General features: G+C 34.8%; 1 protein-coding gene across 9 annotated transcripts in view; it reads left to right on the top strand.

The window, feature by feature from the left end:
- Ralyl (RALY RNA binding protein like) overlaps positions 1–23,856 on the top strand; it is an 816,282-nt gene that overhangs the window by 348,748 nt on the left and 443,678 nt on the right. For all 9 annotated transcript variants that reach the window (XM_041630372.1, XM_041630373.1, XM_041630374.1 and 6 more), the window contains one exon: positions 14,042–14,320. In XM_041630372.1, coding sequence (XP_041486306.1) covers positions 14,065–14,320 — 256 coding nt within the window. In that variant the 5' untranslated portion in view covers positions 14,042–14,064. The remainder of the gene's footprint in view (positions 1–14,041; positions 14,321–23,856) is intronic.

Below are 23,856 nucleotides of genomic sequence, written 5' to 3'. Positions count from 1 at the left end.
TCATCCTTGGATTAAGTCAATAGACTGTAACAACATTTTTGTTGAAGAAGCACTACTGAGAGCATGGACCACTCTCGTGCCTTGTATTCTGAATAATAACCATGTGGATCAATTATTTTTTTTCATTTCTGTAATGAAATAACCTGATAAAAATAATATAAGGAATGCAGACTTATTGGGGCTTCATATTCTAAGTATAGATAATGATATCTGCAAATGTTGGGAGCAAAAACTTGAGGCAGTTGGTAATAAATGTCCAAAAAAATTATCCAAAATGTATAAATGCTGATGCTTTTCTGAATTTCTTTTTTTTTTTTTTTTGTTCAGTCCCAGAGGCATCTCAGAGATAGGTGTTGCTCGTATTCAATGTCGGTCTTCCCTTTACAGTTTATTCTTTCCAAGGGAAAAATGAAAACCCCGTAGACATAACCAGAAGTGTAGTGATATTATATGTAATCAAGTTGACAATGACGATTAACAATCATGGTACACTATTATCTTAATGACTTGCCATGTGCCAAAAATTATACTTCCTCTTCTACTACATCTTATTTAAATACCCAAAGTCATAATAACAAGTACTGCTATGTCTAACTCACAGAAGCTTCATGTCAAAAAGGCTAAATAAGTGCTCAAAGTAACTCAGTTGTGAAAATACAGAGTTGAGACTTCATTTCTTACTTGTGTAACCATACTAGCCAAGCATTCTAACGCTTAAGGTAGCTTTGTCCTCCAAGTTAGAAAAGTCTGTCTCCCTTGCGATACTAGAGTTAAAGGACAGTGCAGACTCTGCTTACAGATGACAAATGCCTAGTTAACGGTGGCAGCTAATAGTATAATAATCTCATGGCTACTGCCACTACTGCTTCTAGATTAAGGCAGTCTTAAATCTTTCATTTTTAAATTTTTGGTCAGTTTATTTTAGTTTATTTTTTAAAAAATAAAAAACTATTCTTTTTTTTTCATTTTACATACCAATCCAAGTTCCCTCTCGCTCCTCTCCTGCCACTCCTACTACTTACCCCCTCACCCCACCACTCTTCAGAGAGGGTGAGGCACATTGCTTTGCAGAAGGTCCAAAGCCCTCTCTACTGTATCTAGGCTGAGCAAGGTTCCATCCAAAGAGAATGGGTTCCCCAAAAGCCAGTAAAAGTAGTAGGGATAGATAAATCAATCTTAAATCCTAATTTGTGCCAGGTGGTGTTGGCTCACACCATCAATGCCAGCACTCGGGAGGCAGAGGCAGAACTCTGTGAGTTCGAGGCCAGCCTGGCTTACAGACTGAGTTCCAGGCCTGGCTCTAAAGCTACACAGAAATCCTGAATTGAAAAAAAAAAATTCGTAAGTTGTATTAAGCTTATAATAGGGTGTCAAATATCATCACATTCTAACTATTATGTAGAGAAGAGAGAAGAGTGTATATGTGTGTGTAACTGTTTTAATATTTGTATCTCTTAAATGTTATTTTTATATTACCGAGACTGTGCTAAGTACAGCCTTCTGTGTCTTCATAGATTTCATAGACTTAATCCTCATTAAGGTTAGAATTTACTCTACTGAGAAATTACCCCATCTGCTTTACTTAGGAGCTTTTATGTGAATCAATCGTTCTAGGTTCATACTCTTGAACTTCAGGGACTGGTAAGTGGGAACTCTGTTATCTATACATATAATGAAATTGTGCCCATATCACTTTACTTTGCTGCTTAGAACATCTCTAAACACTAAGGTTGGCAGGTAATCTCCCTATCACAAATATTATAAAAAGACTACTTATATTTATGAGAAGCAAAGATGTTTAGGGAACTTATGGGATTTAAGACATTTTGCTCCTGGACAGTCTGCAAAAGGCACACAGTGATGGCTGAAACGTGCTCATTTCTGCAGGCATTTCAGTAACCTGCATGAAATCACACAGGGTCGACAGCTAACACCTGAGGGACCTGTCCTGACTGGCAGCTCGAACAAAGGTGACAGAAATAGAATGGACCTGTTAACTAAGATTGGGTGAATGTTCCCTGTGTGTTTACCAGTGCTTAAGCTCTTGAAACTCAGTTTCAAACAGCCTGAAAATTTCAGATGGAGAGAAATGTTTTATTCAGAGAATGAGTTTGGGAAATGTAGCTGATCTTCATTCAGTATATAGAGAAGGATTATCCTCTTATTACTTCCCTGCTGCTAGCATCATATAATAGATTTCTTACAAGAGCATATAACAATGTTTCTGCCTTGAGTTCTCTTGCCTTGTTGAATTTCATGAATGTAATTAATGCCATACCATTTACGAATAGGTGGCTCAGGAAAAAAAGGATACAAAGTTGTAATTTTGACTATTATTGAAAGTAATATTTTTTAATTTTATGGAATGAGAGTCATAAAATTTATTAGAGGGTATTTTTAAGAATAACATCTGAGCATCTTATTCTAATGTAAAGTCTTAGTATTTAAGCAATACAGGTATTAAGAATTATAGGTCAATAGTCTTCCATGTTTGTCATACTTAAAGTTAGACTAATTAGGTTCTTTAGATACATAGAGAGTGTGCTCTGCATAGATAGGTAAGCTTCAACCAATTCAAAGAGCTATAGAATATGGCATTCAAATAACTTAAGGTTCTGTTGACGTGAGGCACAATTGTTCCTGAGAAAATGTTGAGCAATGAAGACACACCACATGGAGCTAGTTTTCTTCTTGGCAAAACTTGCCTTAGGGCAAGGAACTGCCCATGCACCAATCACTGACAAAATGCACGATGACGAGACAGGACAAGCAGGATACAAGATAAAAGACGGTCAAATCTTGTCAGGACTGGGTAAGATGGCTTTGAAAAATTTCCTGCTTCTGAAAATGGTCTCTAGGTCTAAGTTAAAGTTGGTTGCTCCAACTTTGCAAATGAGACTGGGTGATTGACCAAGTAGCCAGTTGTCTCTGTCATTTGTTGCACATTTTGGAAGTTGCTTGATTGCACTTCCTGCTTACTCAAGTAATATTATTTTCCTTCTTGAGTCTTCAATGGGATTGAGGACTAGATAGTCATAGTTACTTTCCTCTTATGACTTGGCAAAGTTATTTATAATACAAAATGTGAACTCTTTAAGATAGGATAATTATTGGAACATTTATCATGTTTTTTGCTTAATATTGTTTATGCTAGTTGCAATACTAATTTTTATATTTAATTTTTGTTTTTATTGTATATAACTTTGTATTAGGCTTAGAACTCTGTTATTTAATCAAAAGGAGGAAGTGCTGAAGAGACATATTTCAGCCAGTAGCCTTTAAGTTACCAGCCCACTTGAGTAGGACTGTGATCTGTGAGTCTACCCATAAACAATTAACAATTAACTCCTTATTATACTCAGTTCTGTGCTAGTGTGGGATTTCTTTTTAACTTAAGTCTTCAGGATGCAGCTGTACTTTGGTGCACAATCTCTCATGTACAGATGCCCAGAAGTTACAGAATCCTCCCTGACTCCACATCAGACTTACCCCTTCATCATTCTATTGTCCAAGACCCTTACACCACAATGTGTGCTTCCCCTGGCTAACCTTCTCCTTCAGGCACAAAAGAGTCTTTTGGCTGTGAGTTTTATTTCCTGCTCTGACTCTGAGCAGTATTGAGTCCAAACCAAGCTGGCCATGAGGAAAAGCATATATAAATGATCATCTTCAGCTTTTAACCAAAATTTTATTTTGCAGAAGAGAAAGATTTCAAGAAATATCATACACACAGAATTTCCTGGGGTTGTATCAGTGTGGTGATATTACAGAGAATATCAGAGTACTTAAGACTAACCCTTAAGCTGAGTGTTTCACATATTTTTATCTCTTTTGAATCTTTTTTATTTTGTGATTTAACTTTCCAATTTAAAGTTGACATTTAATTTCCCTCCTTTAAAATAAATCTATGGAAATTCTCACTTAATTTAATAATTGAATGAATATAAATAACTATGTAGTTATCTCTGATAGAACATCATTGCTCTAATTGTTCAGAGGAAACTTTTTCTTTTCCACAAACACCAAACTTTTAAGTGAAGTTGAATATACAAGTGATATGAGCCGAGCAGTGGTGGCTCACGCCTTTAATTCCAGCACTCGGGAGGCAAAGGCAGGCGGATCTCTTGTGAGTTTGAGACCAGCCTGGTCTACAAGAGCTAGCTCCAGGACAGACTCCGAAATCACAGAGAAACCGTGTCTCGAAAAACCAAATAAATAAATAAATAGAATAGAATAGAATATACAAGTGATAGCATGTGAATGGCATCTTTGTAAGAGACCTTGGCTGTATCAAGGTAAACAGAAGTTTCCCTACTGCCATTCAATTATAAAGAAACACACAGAGGATTATCTTACCTTTAAACGGGTTGGTCTATTAGATCAGGCTTATTATTCACTGTCTCTTACAACTTAACCAATAATTCTTGTCTACATTTGGCCACATGGCCTGGTACCTTTCTCAGTGAGGCATTCTCATCTTATTTTCTTTGAATCTGGGTAGTGACCTTATCTCTGCTTTCCAGAATACTCTTAGTCTGGGTGTCCTGCCTATACTTCCTGCCTGGCTACTTGAAAACTAGCATTTTATTAAAGTAATACGAGTGACAAATCTTTACAATGTACAAGAGTATTGTCCCACAGCAATGCTTTTGTGTCTGAAGACCCAGTAACAGGATTAGGAGAGATACAGAAGCCATAGTACCATGGCCCCTGTGTGTTCTTCTGGCTCACTCTGTCTTTTTGTTAATAGATTCTTGTGCTTTACCCTTGAAATAAGATATTGACTGAATTTCAGAGCTACTGCTATCACTGGAACAGTGAACTTGATCTTGTATCTTTAGACTTAAGAACAGAGAGAAATAAGTGTCAAGTACTGAAGGGACTAATGTCTACTCAAGTCAGAGAACAGAGTATGGCTTTCTTTTTTTTTTTTTCTACTTGATTTGTGATTTGGGACCTGTGTCAACCTGTGCTTCAAACTGGCTACAATTTCCACAGGTGGTTTATTTCTCATATGAAGGAAAGCAATGGTTCCTCATGTACTCTAACTTTCAGCCAAACAGCACTGGGTCCCAAGGGATAAGGTAAAAATGCTCATTATGGTTAACAAAAAGGTAATTAAGGTTAACATAACATCAGATATTTAATAATTGAACATAGTCTTATCTAACTTAATGCAGTGTATTAAGTAATCTTCCAGATTCTTAACTAAGTTTGAAATGTTGAAGTATGAACTAGCAGTGATTTTCAACTTAAGAATCACCAATGCAATAGTAGAAATATTTTGTAATGTATCTTAAAAATCAATGTAAAAAGACATATTCTTAATTTCCATAAAATCATTATTTAATTCTACAGATGAATATATATTTCCTAATATCTATGGTTGTTATCCAAACATTCTATAGCAAGATATTTTAAACTAACATTTACCTTTAAAAGCTTCTATAAGATTATTTTTACCATTATAATAATTTCAGTTTTTATTTTTAGCCACTTAAATTTTGATGAGTTATCAAATAAAGCATCACTTGAATAATTTTGAAATACTTTCCATGTTATATTCACTGAAATTTTAAACCATTCTCCCTAAAATATGGAATTTATCATATCTTCTCTATGTTAACTGCTCACTTTTAAATATAAAAATAATGCACTATTTTATATATAAATTACTAAATAAGAGGAATATGGAAACTGGACTGTTAGATATTTATACTGCAGTATTAGCCACAATATTAACTTCAAAAACATAGATTTAAAAACTTAGAGCCAGAGAAAATATTTCTCTCAGAGAGGAGCCCCCCACTTTGGTTATCCAATACCAAGTGGTCTGTTCTGAAATCGTATCTACACAACACAAGTAACATTACATTGACTGAAAGTATTGCATTTCTGTATTTAGAAGTGTGTGTGTGTGTGTGTCTGTGTGTGTGTGTGTGTGTGTGTGTGTGTGTAAAACAAGACTTAAAGACTCTGGAGGTCATGAATTTGAGAGAGGGAACAAAGGAAGGTACATGAGATGTGTTTGTAAGAGGAAAGAGAAAGAGAGAAAGGATGTAAATATCTTTAAATTTCAAAAAAAATGATAGTTTTACTCTTTTAAATTTAAAAATAGTTGGATCACTTTCCTCTTGTTCCTCCCTCAAAGTCTTCCCTGTTCCCACACCTCAGAAGTCTTTCATGAGTTTCTTCACTCTCAAGATGATAGCCTATGTTTTATAATTGTTTCATTCATAAACGTATATGCAAATATATGTAAATATATGTACATATATATGTCTGTTTCCCCTGTCTTGTGTAGGTATTTTCAAGGCTTACCTCTCTGAATAGGGCAACCAGCAAGGAGGATGGTCCCTCAGAGACGAGTTCTCTTTCCAGGGTTATTATTTGCCTGAAGTTCTTTATCTTGGAGAATACCTTGTGAAATTTTCCCTTTTCACTTTAATATATCTATGCCCACTGTTACCTTTCTGTCTGATTTATTTATGCTCCATAGTGTGAACCTGACAGATAAACCTGACCACATCTGGATTCTTATCTCATGTTTGTGGTTTGAACTCTGGTTTTTATGTTTGCTCAGCAAGTAATATTAATGAGCCAGACAGATAGAGTTATTACATGCAACACTTCAATTTTCATTAAAATCCACTCAAACAACTTGAAAGAATGATTTTATGGTTAATAATTATCAAATTGACTAAGTTTAAAATCATCTAAAGGAGTAAGTACCTCTGGTTTTGTTTGTGAGGTTGTTTTCACAGATATTCAACCAAAAAGGGTAGATCGATATTCAACCAAAAGGGTAGATCTGTCCTGAATATGGACAGTATCATCCTTTGAGCTGGGTTCCAGCCTCAACCAAAGGGGAACACAATGAGAACGTGATCTAAGCAGCAGCATTTCTTCTTTTCTGGTTTCTGACTGCATAAAGGTGAACGGTTGCCTACCCAATGTCTCATGCTTCCTCTGGCATTCCTTCCCCATCATGCTTTAAACCAAACTTCAGTTGTTTTATCTGATATTTTTCCATAAAAATAAATAAAGAAACAAAAGAAGGAAAAGAGGAAGAATAGAGGGATATATGGCAGATTATTAAAAATCCAATACATTAAAAATTAATCTGCAGCTTTAATAAGGTGTTTACTTAACAGAAGAGATTAGTGTAATCTCTGTGTGTTTCCAGATGAGAATGATTTGAAGAAAATTCATGGAAAACTCCAAACACGAATTCATGGTTCCCTGAGTGTGACTAAATTTGCCACTTCTGACTTCCTTAAACCATCTCTGTTTTCCACTACAGACCAGAGTCTCTTGGATTATTGTGTATATAATAATTAATTGTGGATAATACCCAGAATAATTAATCAGCAATGTCTTTTGAGGTGGGAAGAATGGGCATAAGTCACAACTTCTGTCAGTATGCTCAAGCAGGCACTCCTACCATACTGCCCTGAACGTGGAGAATTCTCTGAGATTTAGGAGACTCCTTGATGACTGGTGATAAATACCACCGACCGTATGTTACCAAACAATTTCAGTCTATGCTTATTGAATATGAAAATTGGAAATAAGATAAATGGCAAGTGGTATATGGAAAGAAATAATGGCATAAAATTCTATATGTACCCACTTAACTATTGCATAATACAGTTGTTTAACAAGAGAACAATAAAATGTTCAAGTAATATTTAATGATATGTGACATAAAAAATCATCAGATTTTACTTAATGTATATCCTTTTCTAGGAATTTAAAACTGATAAAGAAAAAATGAAGTTTTTAATCCTCACATGTGTTCAGAGTGGGATTATATTTTTCCTCTGCTCCTCATGTATAGCATTTCAAATTTACATTTCCCTAACTCTTTACTAAGAGCTACTTATGGTTTATTCCCTAAAGCAGTTTGATCCTTAAGACTTAATTTTTCACTATTGCTATCATTTTTATCTTTATAAATGGCAAAGCCACCACCAAATGCTTTCCAGTTATTTTTTTCTCATTGCCAATCTGAGAGCATATTTTTCCCAAGATAATATTATAAATGTTTTGCTTTGTCATTTCAGCATGTAATTAGCAGTTTGTTTTCTTTTTTTAATTTGGTTTTGTTTGCTTATTTGTTTGTTTTGGGAGTGGGTTTCTCTGTGTAGCTTTGGCTGTCCTAGAACTCCCTATAGACATGTGCCTATCTCTGCTTTAAGAATGCAGGGATTGAACATTTGTGCCACCACCACCTCTCCAAGTATTTTTTTTTTTTTTGTGAGCTATTGAAAAACTGTCAGTAGTCTGGAAAACAAAAAAAATTTTTTTTAAAAAAAATGTGTATGGTTTTCTTTTCTTTTTTCTTTTTTTTATGGTTTTCTTAAGAATAAATCCAGAGTTGTAGAATGTTGCTTTGAGTTATAGCCTCTAATAATATAAGCTTAAATAAGCACATTTCTTTATTTCAGATCTGCTTCAGCATTTTCTAATGATGAATATAAATGCACTTATACCAACAAGTGGAATTTTAAAATCTTTAGAAAATATTAACTGTCTACGTCTGTGTTTTGAGAACTAGCTGTCTATCTACTGCATGTTTACATCTACTGAATGCTTCTGACATTAGCTGCTCTTAGATGAATTTCTCTTTTTCCTCCTCTTCCTCCTCCTTCTCCTCCTTCTTCTTCTCCTCCCCCCTCTCTCCATCTCACCTGTCACCCATTCTCTTAATTATATGTTCAGTTTTGCTCTCATGACTTGTTTGTTGTTTGACCTTTAGAATGATACTGATGACAGCTCTGGACTACAATGGATGATAGCTTGTACAATACAGTTTATTCTTTCTTGCTCTTTCTTGTGTATCTCTTTGCTCTATCCCTAAATTCTTCAATATTGAATAAATTACTCTTGTTAGGTGACTTTCTTAAATGCTTGCATATTTTATTAATGTTTATTCATTTAAATTTCAGTTGGTATCTGAGTAATTTTTAAATTGAGATTGGAAAATCAACACTCAGTAAACAATGAGTAAGGATGGAATTCTTGTGTGCTAATTTTGTCTGTTTCAAAGATATTTTCTCTAAATTAAACTAAAGCTGCCTTTAATTTATAGATAGTATATCTTGCAATAGTTTAAGAGTAAGACTCTTAAATACATTTAAAAATGATATATTCTAACTACATTATTTATGATTTCTACAGGATTCATTGACATGTTCTGTTTTAAAAATGAAAATCCTTAGTAATTTTAGTATTTACCTAGAAGCTGGTACTTGAACTTTTTACTTGTTGTTTATTTAAAATATACTTAATACTACCAGAGCCCTATATGTTCTAATCTCAAAACAAATTTATTCTTAAAGAATGGATGGAGCATAAATAAATACTGTTTTTGATTACATGCTGAGTTGATGTAATACTAAAAATTCAACCAGTAGAATGCAACCTTATTTAAATGAAGTGAAACATAGGAAATTCAGTTCCCACATTATGCATGTGGTATTTGAAGTAGTCACATTCCAGTATACCTATTAGATTTTTGAGGAGAGGAATGAAAATATCATTTACCTTTGACTCCACAGAAAGTTCAATGGGGCAACAGTAGTTTAAAGTTATCTTTTATTTCACAGCGTTTTTTTTCACAGAACCATTCTCTCTCTCTCTCTCTGAAAACTTATTAAAAACAATAGAAACAAAAATCTTTCCCTTGAAAAAAGTTAATTCTTCTTTTGTCATATTTTTTGTAGTGACAGGATTCAGGGTTTCTTGCAATGCTCAAGCTCCTTGGAAATGGCTTTCTGCAATTTGATTATGATGTATCTCATGTGTTTTCCTTTGCAATATTTTTCTCCTCAGGATACATAGAGATTCTCAAATATTTTAATATTATCATTTTTATGAAATTTAGGAGGATTGGTACCATCATATTTTTAAATATTTTTTCTGCGAATTCTTCCAGGATTATGCATGATAAACAGCCTTATACCATTCGCTCAGCTGTCTGAAGCTCTTTAGTTCATTTTTCAGGGTTTTCCCTTTTTACTGCACTTTGGATATTCCATATTTTTGCAGTATTAAATTTGTCAGTTCTGCAGTCACTTATCATCTGTAATATATATCCATGGAGTATGTTTCAAATCTTAGAAACAAGAAGTTTTGTCTTTTAAATTTTCATCTGATTCATCTTTAATATTTCTTCTGTAGATAAGTGGTAATATTTTCTAAACTGATGAAATTAAAGGAACTTTGGCTGGATCCCGGAGATAGCCAGTCTCATATGGCCGTTCACTCGAGCTATATTTTTTAAAGAATGCTCTGCCCTATGCTAACAATCATGTCATCATTGTTCTGTGTTTGTGGGTTTTCTTTTTGTTTTGTTTGTTTGTTTGTTTGTTTGTTTTGTTTTGCATTATTGATCCCAAAGAAAATTTTAGGCATCATTTGTACCCATTGCTAAGGCCCCGTTCTTGCAAGTCTAATCTTAATGACCCAGGGGTCAGTATGGGCCCTCCACCCCCTGCTGGTAGAAGACTGAGTTAGTCTCAGTCTTTTTTGTTTTATTAAATCACAGGCTTACAACTTTTCAAGTACTTTATAATCATGACCTGACATCTGACATCTTATTACTTATTTACAGTTTTGGCTACCAGCATAAATTCAAGTACTTTTTCTCATTGGACACCATGTCTTCTCCCACCCTCTTTTTCTGATTAACCCTTATCCCAAGACTACCTCCTCATTTTACATCTACTCAGATATTTTGAAGCTTGGTTTCTCTCTTCTCATGACAGTGAGCCCACCATCTGTGCTTTCAGTAATCCCTACCAGGATTCGTCCTTTGCTCTCTGACCTTGCTTACCTTTCAGTAATCCCTACCAGGATTTGTCCTTTGCTCTCTGACCTTGCTTACCTTTGGAGGGGGACAAAAAAACAAAGGCCTTACTTTTTCTTTGAGATGTTCCAGATTTTCATAGTTTAAGCTTTAATCCATTTGTTTTTGCACGTTGCCCAGTAGATTTTTGCCTAGAAGACAGATGTCCATCACAAGCATTGTCTGAATACCAGATATACGGTCTGTATTTACTTGGTTTTATATATATTTGAGTCATTTGATCTCCATTACGTCATCGTGACTGTAAGTGGAACTCTTTCTTCAGTGGACCAAACATTCATGTAATAGAGACACATAGGTTAGTTAATTCAGTATTAGTGTAGAAATAGGACAGTGGCAACCAATCCACGACTGATTTTTAGAAAACATTGACATGGTAACACAGACAACTTCAATGGAACTTTCATCGTCATGGAGACTGAGAGTGAATAACAAAGCAATCTTTGTGGGGGAGATAAAGACCGACAGTTTTCAGAGTATTTCGTATCACCAATTGTGTTTGCAAATTTACGTTTTTATCGAGTCTCTCTATGTAGGCCAGGAATGTGCTGTATCTGGCTGATCTGGTGCTCGCAGGGTCTTTCCTGTCTCTGGATCCCAAATTCTGAGAATAAAGGAGTGTATCACTATATCTAGCTCTATTTGGTGTATTAATGTTTTTCTTGACATACATATATTTGGTAGCAGATGGTATAAAGGTGGCATTCATAATGAATTCTCAGAATAGAAGTGCAACCTCACATTGAGTTGGTCAACAAATAATTAATTTTACCTCATCCAGGTAAGCTCATCTAAGAGTTCCTACTATTGCTTTATAGCCAGTAGGTTCCTATCTACACAATAAATATCAGCATAGGAATTTATTACGGTTGATTATATCACAGATATGATATTTCAGAAAACAGTTGCCATACAACTATAAATTGAAATTAGGTTTTCTATGGTATAAATTGATATTTTTCTGAGATATTAAGAAAAGAAAACTACATTAGATTATACAAAGAAGTTGATATTTTAATATGTACCTTAATTTTCCTTGCATTTTCAAAGATTTGTCCTGAGGTATGCAAGAGATATACTTTCATAATAGAAAAAAGTATTAGTTTTAATTTCTACAGTTCTAGCTCCAATAGTTCATAATGAAGGGGCAATTAAAATGTAGCCAAGCTTGAAATAATATAGGTCAGTTTTAAATCATCCTTTTTTGATAATTTTTTAAATTTTTATGTAAATGGTTAATGTTTTGTTTATTATATCTACCTTCATTAAATGACTTGTGTGAGGGTCTATTTTGAAAAAAAAAAAGTTAGAAAATCCTCAGAGGTAACAATGAAAAGGTTTATGTGAAACACTTTTTTTTTAATTTATTTATTTATTAAGGATTTCTGCCTCGTCCCCACAACTGCTTCCCATTTCCCTCCCCCTCCCCCGATCAAGTCCCCCTCCCTCATCTGCTCGAAGAGCAATCAGGGTTCCCTGACCTGTGGGAAGCCCAAGGACTGCCCACCTCTATCCAGGTCTCGTAAGGTGTGCATTCAAACTGCATATTTGGTTTCTAGCCATAAATAAAGGACATTGAGCTTATAATTCATGTTCCTAGAGAAGCTAAATAAGGTGAATCCAAAGACAAACACATAGGCATCCTCAGGAATATCAACCTTCATCAGGCGATGAAAGGAGACAGAGACAGAGACCCACACGGGAGCACCGGACAGAAATCTCAAGGTCCAAATCAGGAGCAGAAGGAGACGGAGCACGAGCAAGGAACTCAGGACCACGAGGGGTGCACCCACACACTAAGACAATGGGGATGTTCTATTGGGATCTCACCAAGGCCAGCTGGCCTAGGTCTGAAAAAGCATGGGATAAATCCGGACTAGCTGAACATAGCAGACAATGAGGAATACTGAGAATTCAAAAACAATTGCAGTGGGTTTTTGACCCTACTGCACGTACTGGCTTTGTGGGAGCCTAGGCAGTTTGAATGCACACCTTATGTGAAACACTTTTAAGCTACTAGCTTGAGCTTGATTTCAAGAGCACTTCTATTCAATGCATAGTGAGTGAATTTTCAAGCATACCTAATTCATGGGGCTTTGAGACTTCTAGATTAACAAGGAAATAAAAACTGTCATTTTAAAATTATTCTTAAACCTCAATTGCACTTGTTATCTTATAGCTGAAATATTTTAAATAATGTCTTCATATAAATATGCAAGATGTCACCAAAAAAAAAAAATGCACCCACTGACTAGCCTTCAGCAATGACCATCTACACTGGAGTTTAATCCTCCTAAGATTTCCATTTCACATAATGGTTTTTCTTAAAGAAAAGAGGACACCTGGCAAACTAGCAACTCTCAATAAATATGGAAATGGATTTTAAGGTCTTCAAACAAAAACTTTATTGAGTTTTTTTTTTTTTATAATGAGACTAAGAAAAAAAGTCACAGTATTCTCCTGCAATTTCTGAGTATTGATGAATGGCTGTGTATGTCTTTTTTTATTTACATAAATAAATAACATGCATTATTGGTTCAATTAAATGCCATAAACAGAACTAATTATTCTTCCTTTAACCAAAAAATGAAAAAAAGTCCTAATTAAGTTTCTAATAATAACTTTTTCCTTTTTTTTTCCCTTAGCCTTTAGTGGAATCGGTTGTTGTCTGACCATAGGATTCCTCTGTCGGAGCAGGAAACCAGTGTGCCTGTTACAGAGCATATAGCAGCACACTGCCTGTGTTCAAACACTATAAAGTGCTTATGTAATGAAATATTCTGTTCCACAAACCTGCACATGCAGACTTTTAGTTTCTTTTTTCTTTTCACAGAATGAAAGGTGTATTCCTTAAATTTTCCATAGCAAATGAAGATACACTTAAATATAAGACACCTGCAAAACATTCAGTCATATATAGGACTGAACATTGAATACAGAAATGAGGCATTTTTGAAAATTATATGTAATTAATCATGGTAATTCCCCAACATGGTCTATTCAAGCAATGTTTACCTTTGTTATTACTAAATTTTCTTTACAAGATTATCTGTGATATTTAGGGATTTGAGTTTCTACAGGACAGTTTTAAACCTGTTCAAATCCGGAGATTTATATTGAATTTAGTAGTTTCATTTTCTTATTATTTTATTTGTTTGTTTGTTTAAGGATTAAAACAAGGTGAGACAACCATGACGGGCAAAACACAGACCAGCAACGTGACCAATAAGAATGACCCCAAGTCCATCAACTCGAGGGTTTTCATCGGCAATTTAAATACAGCCATCGTCAAAAAAGTTGACATTGAAGCTATTTTTTCAAAGTACGGGAAAATTGTTGGCTGCTCCGTTCACAAAGGGTACGCTTTTGTCCAGTACATGAGTGAGCGCCATGCAAGAGCAGCAGTGGCTGGAGAAAATGCCAGGGTCATCGCTGGCCAGCCTCTTGGTAAGCTATGCTCTGTTGCAGATTTCCCTTTGGTCTAGCCACCATTGCCTGTGTGGATAAATTTGTTAGCAGTCAGCAGCTCCACAGCATTTATTCCTTTCATACCTAGTTACTGTCTTAGAAATTTATCGTTCAAAATGTATCATTTTGCATGTTGCTGGTATTATCTCAACAAATATGTCAACTTGTAATAAAAGCTGTTTGTGATACTTACAACCGCCACCAATTCTGAGACAGGCAAATACAACATATGCATCCGACTTAGGTTTATTTGACTTGATATAGTGTGTAACTCCCACAAAACTGCTAAGTTTACTGACCTTGAGTATAGCATTTGTTATGAAAGGTTAATTCATTTTCTTTATTTACAATTTTTATTTGGGAGGAATGGTTAAAAAAATAGTAAAATGAAATACATTTTCCAGACTAGAAAGGATCACACCTCATTTTTTCCTCAGTGGTTAGGAATGGTATATATTATGCAGCCCCTCTGCACCATAGATTCACTTTATGCCTCAGGCTGGCGGGACAATACTGAATTCTTGCTAAGAAAAGACAATGCCTTGTGTGTTGGAATAAAAATGAGAAGAAAATATTCATAATTATTGAAGAGATAAAAAGAACCAAATATATACTTTCCCATGTAAGAAAATACAATCAATCCAACAGTGTTTGTCACATTTATAATTCTTATATTCATATTTCAAACTGATTATATACTTTCTTCATTATTCAACATGTACCTGTAAATATAAATTCATTTTCCCTACATCCTGTCTATTTTGCAATTTCTCTAACTATCCTTAGAATCTCCAGCTTTTTAATGTATGTAGCTTTTAAAATAAAAACTTCAATCCCTTCCTTTGACCTATATTTAAGTTGTAATCATTATCTCATATAAACTCATATAAATCCTAATCCTTGCTATAGACCTTCTTGTGTAGTCTATGTATAATCACTGTATACCAGGGACCCAAGGAAAGGTTTTGCTTCCTGTAATTTTTCCACTCTGAGGGAATATTTATTTATTTATTTATTTAATTATTATCCAAGGATCAAGTCTTCCTCCCTTGTCAGCCCAAAGAGCAATCAGGGTTCCCTGCCCTGTGGGAAGTCCAAGGACCACCCACCTCCATCCAGGTCTAGTAAGGTGAGCAACCAAACTGCCTAGGCTCCCACAAAGCCAGTATGTGCAGTAGGATTAAAAACCCATTGCCATTGTTCTTGAGTTCTCAGTAGTCCTCATTGTCCACTATGTTCAGAGAGTCCGGTTTTATCCCAGGCTTTTTCAGACCCAGGCCAGCTGGCCTTGGTGAGTTCCCCATAGATCATCCCCATTGTCTCACTGTGTGGGTGCACCCCTCGCGGTCCTGAGTTCCTTGCTTGTGCTCTCTCTCCTTCTGCTCCTAATTTGGACCTTGAGATTTCTGTCTGGTGCTCCAATGTGGGTCTCTGTCTCAGTCTCCTTTCATCGCCTGATGAAGGCTAATATTCAGGAGGATGCCTATATGTTTTTCTTTGGGTTCACCTTCTTATTTAGCTTCTCTAGGATCACGAATAATAGGCTCAATGTCCTTTATTTATGGCTAGAAACCAAATATGAGTGAGTACATCCCATGTTCCTCTTTTTGGGTCTGGCTTACCTCACTCAGGATAGTGTTTTCTATTTCCATCCATTTCCATGCAAAATTCAAGAAGTCATTGTTTTTTTACTGCTGAGTAGTACTCTAATATGTATATATTCCATACTTTCTTCATCCATTCTTCCATTGAAGGGCATCTAGGTTGTTTCCAGGTTCTGGCTATTACAAACAATGCTGCTATGAACATAGTTGAGCAAATACTTTTGTTGTATGATAGGGCATCTCTTGGGTATATTCCCAAGAGTGGTATTGCTGGGTCCAGGGGTAGGTTTTGTTTTCTTTTGTTTAAAAACATGAGTTACATCATCAACCTGTTTTTGATCCTCCAGGGAATTTGATACAGAATACTTCATACTCTGTCATCTACCCTTTGAAACTCTATACTGCCACATCTTCAATCTTGTGCCCTGCCCTGTGCCTCCAGCATTGCTCTAATCTTACCAGCATCCTTGACATATCTCCTGCTTGGAAGGAATGTGACCCTTTCAGAGGCTCTAAACTGTGGAGAATCCCCTGCTAGCTATTTGTTCCCTTGATTGTTGGAATCTTAACCTCCACAGTGAGGCCTTTGTGATTAGCTTAGAAATGCTTGCCTTTACTACAGATCCTTGAATTCTGTGTAAGGCTTTTGTAACTATCATCACTTTCTAGATGAGATATGTTAGTGTATGATATTGCCTTGTCATGTCTCAAACATAAAGCTGAAACAGTGTCTTAAAGGAACAAAAGTACTGAAAAATGAGTGAGACAAGTGTGAAGAATAATATACTATCAAAATTGATCAGTTAAGGAGAATGCTTGGTGTGAGGAAAAGTGGGACCCCGCTATAAATGCTGATATAGAAGAGGCTAAGGTACACAGACAGAGAGGCTGCACTCACTCTGGGCCATACAGTGAGAACAAATTAAGAAGCCATGATATTCATTGAATTGTGAGTAAAGTCTGAAGGATGATTTTGAAAAAAAAAATAGTTTTCATGTAATATCAGATATAAATCCCCAAAAATATATGTAAAATGCTATATATATATATATATATATATATATATATATATATATATACTGCTCATTTTCTCTACCGTAAAGAAAGATGCTAATTTTCAATAGTCTAGTTTGCTTCCCAGGTTTCCAGTTGGTTTCCTTTATATACACACACACACACACACACACACACACACACACACACTCACATATACATATACATACATATTTATCCCCATACTTACCTTGATGCAGGAGTTTTCTGGCTATTTGTTTCCTTAAAAGTATTGTAGCTGGAAATTCTTCTTCCTCAGCCACATTTAGGTAATTCAGGTTCAATCTATCTCCTGTGTCCTCGTTACTATAATACTAAAATGACATTTTCGAAATGCATTGTTATTACTTTTTATAAAAATAATGATGACTATGAAGTCAATTCTAACTCTGATTCTCTTTCAACTGAAATTTAGCTAATTCTCTGGAGTCCTATATTCTGTCACCAATCAGCTGATCACTAAGGAATATAACTCTAACGTTGGTGTTTAAACTTCAGAAAATGAGGAGATAGAAAGTCAATCTCAGATTCCTGTGCATTGAGAAGCAGAGTTATGCTGCCTGTAATGGGATTGCTTCTCATTCTCTCCGTGGGATAATCTCCAGAGCAGAAGCCTTAATAAGACATCATATCCAAATCCATGCTAAAACGTTATTCAGTTAGGTGGAACCTAGTTTATAAACTTCTTTTGCATAACAGGAAAGACTTTTATATTTAAAAAAGGTGCCTTGCAATTTAAATAATAACTTTGCTTTTCAGGTCACCCCCCCCTTTTAATTCTGCTGATAGAAATCCAGACAAAGGCAAGACCTTCAGTTGTTCCTTGCTGGATGGAGTCAGTTCTGTAGTAATATAGAATTAATGCCTGACTTTCCAAGCAACATACCTACTTTCATCTTAGAGTTCCATTCATATCTTTTGTTGACTTGGGCAAAGCATGACTTCAAGTAAATTTATTACTTATTTGCTAATTTTTGTCTATTTTCAAATCAAAGGTTTATAAAAAAATTAGATTGGTATCTGATGTTTAGTACATTCATCATGGACATAATAACAGGTACTTAAAATGTAAAACACATAATGTATACGCATTTGCCTTTCTCTTTAGAGTAGGAAGGCATCTTATGAATTAATCCTAAGTTATTAGTTCACCCATGTTAAAACTTTTCATCTTAAATAATGAATAATCATGTACCATCTTTTTTAGAAAGGTATTTTCAAACGCTCTATGCATTTTTAAAATCTAAAATAGAATTAAGAAGTTGGTTAAACAGTAAAAATACAACATCCTAATGCAAGTCCTTTGCTTTTTTGAAATTATAGATATGTGCTTAAAATGAGACTATTTTATGATTAATGACAAATATTATCATTGAGCATTTTGGTGCTGCAAGTACAAAACTATGAACTGAAAAATTTAAGCTTGGGAGAAGAAACTGAAATGTCAGTAAGAGAAAAGGTCAGGGAACAGACTAGTGGGTGGATTAGTTGTGGAAAGAAGAACTTGTTTATTTGATGGAAGTCTGTTTTATGAAGATGAAAGTGGGAAAAGAGGTAATCGTACTAAAATTATAAAAATGTAAACTGATATCTGTTAATAAAGATAAAAAAGAATCAAGAATAAGTCCCACATTTCTGGGTTGATTCTCTGTTGACAATCTAGCTAGTCAGTATATTGAGAGAATTTTTCAGATGAGAAAAAGTTTTGGTCTAAAATTATGAGTCCATGACTGAGCATTTTTTTTAGTTATGGATAATTCATATGTTGAAAGATACATGGGCCTATGTATTACTAAAATTTCACAAATATAAGCCTCCAAAAGTGAGAGATTTAAACAAGGGTTGGTAATTTTGAGTCATTGACATGAATTATGTAAAACTAGGAATGAATAAATAAATTCACCGTGTGGTGTCAATGGAATGACAGTGAGTGTTGGGTTAGTTGGAGTAGAGAAATCTTGAGTTTCCTAGAAATTTCCTAATTAACACCCAGCAGAGATTAGATCCCCATAAATTTGTTTCCTGGATTTGTATGCATGTACTTTCTGAAATGTTTCCCTGAGTTTTCTTTAGTCCTATAGCTGACAGAATTCACTGTACTTCTTTCCTCCTACAAATTGTTGCCAGCCTGTACACTAATGAACCATCTTAGTCCTTTATACTGTGCTCCTTTCCGAGCTAGAATGCCTTTGATCCAATCCTCTGCTCATAACTACAAGGCTTCTCTAACCCAAACCCCCACCCATGTCCTGGCCAAGAAAGGCTTTCCCTTCACTTCCCAATGCAAAGTTTCTTTGATACTTGTCTTCATCAGTAAAGCAGATTTCTTAGACTGACTGAAGCCTTAGACATCCTAGTGTGGCACGCATGTCCTTGCTGCGTGTTCGACCCTTAACAGCTGAGAATTAAATAATACAAAATTCCAACTTGGTGAACCAGTGAGTTTATTGGGATTACTTAAAGGAACATGGGTGAGGGAATTTTTACTTGCAGGAGCATCAAATATTTAAAGACAGCTGTATCGACAAAAACATACTTTTAACATAGTTATCAGCTCAAAAAAGGTAAAAATCTGGACCTCAATGCACAGTCCTTGACAGTCATCTTTCCAGATAACCTTAGTTGGTCTGAGGCTATTCTAGGTACTTTGTTAGGTCTCCTCCTACAGGTGACAGCCTATTCGAGTCTCTTAGCAGTCCTTACTGCTTATACACGCTTGAGAAAGAAGAGGTCTAGTGAATCTGGTCATATTTGGTGACTCTCTGAAGCTATTAGTTTGTTTATTTTCTGAGCTGGGTGAATTCCATCACATAGATTTTATTGAGGTCTGCCCTCCAACAGACTGCAGACACGACAAAAAATAGCTGAGGACAGAAAAATAAAATTAAGTGTTTCCTAAGTGGTAAGCATCCACAGTCCATAGCCACCTGTTGCACACATGTTGTTCTTCCTCGGGTCATGAACTTGAAGTTCAAATGCAACAATATAGTTGTATGTTGCCTTGTTCTCCCCTCAAAAAGACAGTGGTTATGCTACACTGCCACAGACAGAAGTTTATATTCAGTCAAGTTCAGGCACACTGTGAATGAGCAGAAGCAAAAGGGAAGTATTGCCTTTGTGGAAATAATTTCACCAAATATCTCACATTATCTTGATGGAAGAACCAGGGATTTTCCCACTCTATCTCTCCTGAGTGAGAGCTAAATCTACCTCATTTACTTTCTAGAAAGTGAACCTAAGGCATTTTGTTACAGTAGCAGAAAATGCACTAACGATTGGAATCTTTCTAAAATTTCTATGCTAAATGATGACATCCTATCTGTAAATTACTTTAGTTACCACTGCCAAACTACCAATGATTTCCTGCCTTCCAATGTTTGAATGTTTAGGTGAGTTTTAACACAAAATCCTGTGTTTATAATAGCTTAATCACATGTCTTTAGGTTAAAATTCTTTCCAAGTCTATATTGTCTGACCATATTCTCATTAAATTGTAGAAAACATTTATTTGGCCAAGTCTCACTGTCTGTCTCCAAAAAAATTGTTAGCATGAGGGAAATGCTGTAAGGTGAATTTCCAGTCAGTCATCGCAGGGCTTCTCAGGGTGTTCTGCATACATGAGCCTATTTTACCTCACCAATTTCATATGTCTATTTGTAGACAGAGTATTTTTCCAGTTAAATGTCTGCTACTATGAAGTTGTAATATAATTCTGTTTTAACATACAGAATAAAGATATAATTTACATGATTTTCTAATTCAAATAAAAAAGACATTATTTTTAAATCTTGCCTTAAGTCCACAGAACATGGAGTACCTGTAGTTGTTCAGAAGTTGGAATTCAATCTTCATTTTAATCTGGATTTTTCAAGAAGGTCATAAATTGATCTTGGTTTGCTAGTATCTCTGGAATTTTAATTCCTACTGTATTGATTCATTTTCCTAAATTCTACCTCAAAATACACATAAAGGTACTCCCAGTTAGTTCAATGGTCCATGAATTTTGTCAAAATGAGAAACTTCAATGTAATACATTATTCTCTGACAGTTGTTTTCTTTAATGCTATATGTCATATAGAGTAATAATTTAATTGGAGTTAATTTTTTGTGGTTATTCTTTGTGGTTTTCTTCTTTATTTATTACTAGAGAATAGTTAAATAAAGGTAAAAATACTTAGCTATTTAAACTATAAAAAAATTCCTTGCTTTTATCTTTCTTTTCATTTTATTTCTTTTAAATTTATATTACTTTTCCTTATGCTCAGGGGATTTCTTCAAGAAGCATAAATGATTCTTGGAAACCACAAAAATAGAGCTAAATTTTCATTGTATCATGCTTCTTCCAATTAATTCATTCTTATAATAAAGCTTGAATTATGTTTAATAACAATACTAATATTAAGATTAAATTATGATCAATATGCTATTTAGTGGTATTATAAAAATATGACATTTTGTGTCAGTAATTTTTTCATCTGGTTTGTTCAGAAAACATTGGTTGTAGGTAATAGAAACTATGACAAGTGAAGTCACTGACAATCTTAAGTAAAAACATACCTTAGACTTGATAGTGAGGTAGACATTTTTTTTTCTTTTAAAGCCTGTGTCTTTGCTTCATAGAGCATAGTTTATTTAAGTGACATTTCAGTGACACTGCCTACCTCTTCAGACTGTGACACTTTTCAAAACTGTTCATCTTTCCCATATTGACTTTGCCTCTTTTTATTCCCAAGTCACAATGGCTTCCTAATGGAACTTATTTATAGATAGATTATCACATATTTGGTTAACACAATTTCAAAGAAGTCACTTAATGGCAATGCTGCCTTCTAACCATGTATAACATCATATTTCAAATTTTACACAAAAGGGAACATTGCCCATAATTTCATTTCATTTCTTACTTATTCAAAAATTTTCAGCACACATCTCCTGATGTCACAGTAATGTACAACCTTGTCATAAAAAGCAAAGTTCTGAGGTCAGAATACTCATAGTCCAGTTGGAAATAGAGTAACCCCTTTTCATCTGTATTCATGGCACTAATGTGAAGTAAAAGATTGCTAAATTTTCTGTGGAAATAGGGATTCCCTAATGATCCATATTATTAAAGAGTTTCTAAAAATCAGATTGTAGCTCAACAATTTATTATTTAAAAACAAATGTCATCTATTTAAAATGAAAATCCATCTCAGTTTGGTCATTTAACTGAGCAGGGTAAAATTTTAATTTACTAAGGTGAATTCTGACATAACACCTTGTTAATATACACTAAATTTCAATTCTAGCACTTATTCATATTAGAAATTTCTATTATAATTTTAAAGTAATTTTAATAAGGACAACTTTTGTTTGCACAAATACATTCCCTAAAGAATAAATTAACTTTAAAGATATTTTACACTGACTATTTATAGCTCTAAATTTGCACAGATTTTTCTTTTGTACAAAAATATCATGAAGAGGTTAGAGATTGATGAAAAGAGGTGCCGATTTCACACATCTACTGATTACACTGGCTGATTGCTCATGAGCTATAAATAACCATTTGTAGAGTCTGTCTTTTCAGATTATTTTACTGTTCTATTGCATGAAGCAAATAAATTATGAACTTTGGAAATTGGCTTTAAATAGTAGAAAGAAACAAATATAAAAAACGAGAACATTTTTCTTTGAGCACCATTTGTACAGGAAGAAAAATCTGGCTTCAGATCCCACTCCTTCTACACTAGTCATATTTCTATTACTGTGAAAAATACAAAAAAAAGACAATTAAAAAGGAGAAAGTCTATGCTTTGGCTAATAATTTCAGTCATTTCAGTTCATGGTTATGGGTAGATGATATTGCTGTTTTGGGCTCTAGAGGACAGAAGATCATGGTTAAGAAGTGTATGATGGTAAAAAACAGTACACATGATGCCAGCTTCAAAGCAGAGACAGAGAGCCAAAAGGTAAGTGTCAGGGAATAAGAAAAATTTTTCAAGAGCCCAACCTCAATGATTAAGTCCCAGCAAAGAGAACCTGCCTTTTCCACTTTCTATCATCTCCTGATGTCACAGTAATGTACAACTTTGTCATAAAAAGCAAAGTTCTGAGGTCAGAATACTCAAAGTCCCATCACTTCATCAGAAGTCATTTCTGACTGTATATAGCAGAAGGAAGCACACTGTTTTCAAGTTCAAGCAAGTGATGATGTCATTTCCACAGGCTCATATCCGCTGACCTCCACTACTGGAGTGGGGAACTCACACAACAGCTTTCATTAGGGATTCAATGAACAGAAGAAGTGAAATTCGTGTTAGATATCTAGCTTCTCTCCTACATGAAGTATTTAGTAAAGTATTTTTAAACCATCAAAATGGAAACTTTAATGTTTCAATAATAATAATAAGTTACAACTGAGAAGTCTGTGATGCGCTGGGACCTTTCTTACATAAGCTGTTGTATTGAAATTTCATTTTCTGAAATAATCTCATGGGTGACAGAAAATCTGTATGTATCTTTACTGTTAGCAATACCATTCTGTACTGCATGTGGTGGATTGATTGAGAAGTGCTCCCATAGGCTTATATATTTGAATACATGGTTCTAGCTGGTGGAATTGATGTAAAGGATTAGGAGTGTGGCTTTAATTGAGAAAATGTGTCATTGTGGATGAGTTTTGAGGTTTCAAATAATCCTCATCATTCCTAACATCTCTCTCTCTCTCTCTCTCTCTCTCTCTCTCTCTCTCTCTCTCTCTCCCTCTCTGAATCTCTTTCTCATCTCTATATCTCTGTTTCTGTCTGCCTCCCTTTATTTTTCTATTTCCACCTCTCTGTCTCTCTCTCTACTGATTCTACTCCTGGATCAATAACT

The sequence above is a fragment of the Microtus oregoni genome, unplaced genomic scaffold (assembly GCF_018167655.1).
Source record: "Microtus oregoni isolate MIOR12 unplaced genomic scaffold, Mior012 000034F_ref0000314, whole genome shotgun sequence".
Taxonomy (NCBI): Eukaryota; Metazoa; Chordata; class Mammalia; order Rodentia; family Cricetidae; genus Microtus; species Microtus oregoni.
Note: the sequence above shows the minus strand (reverse complement) of the source record. Positions and strands in the feature narration are given on the sequence as shown.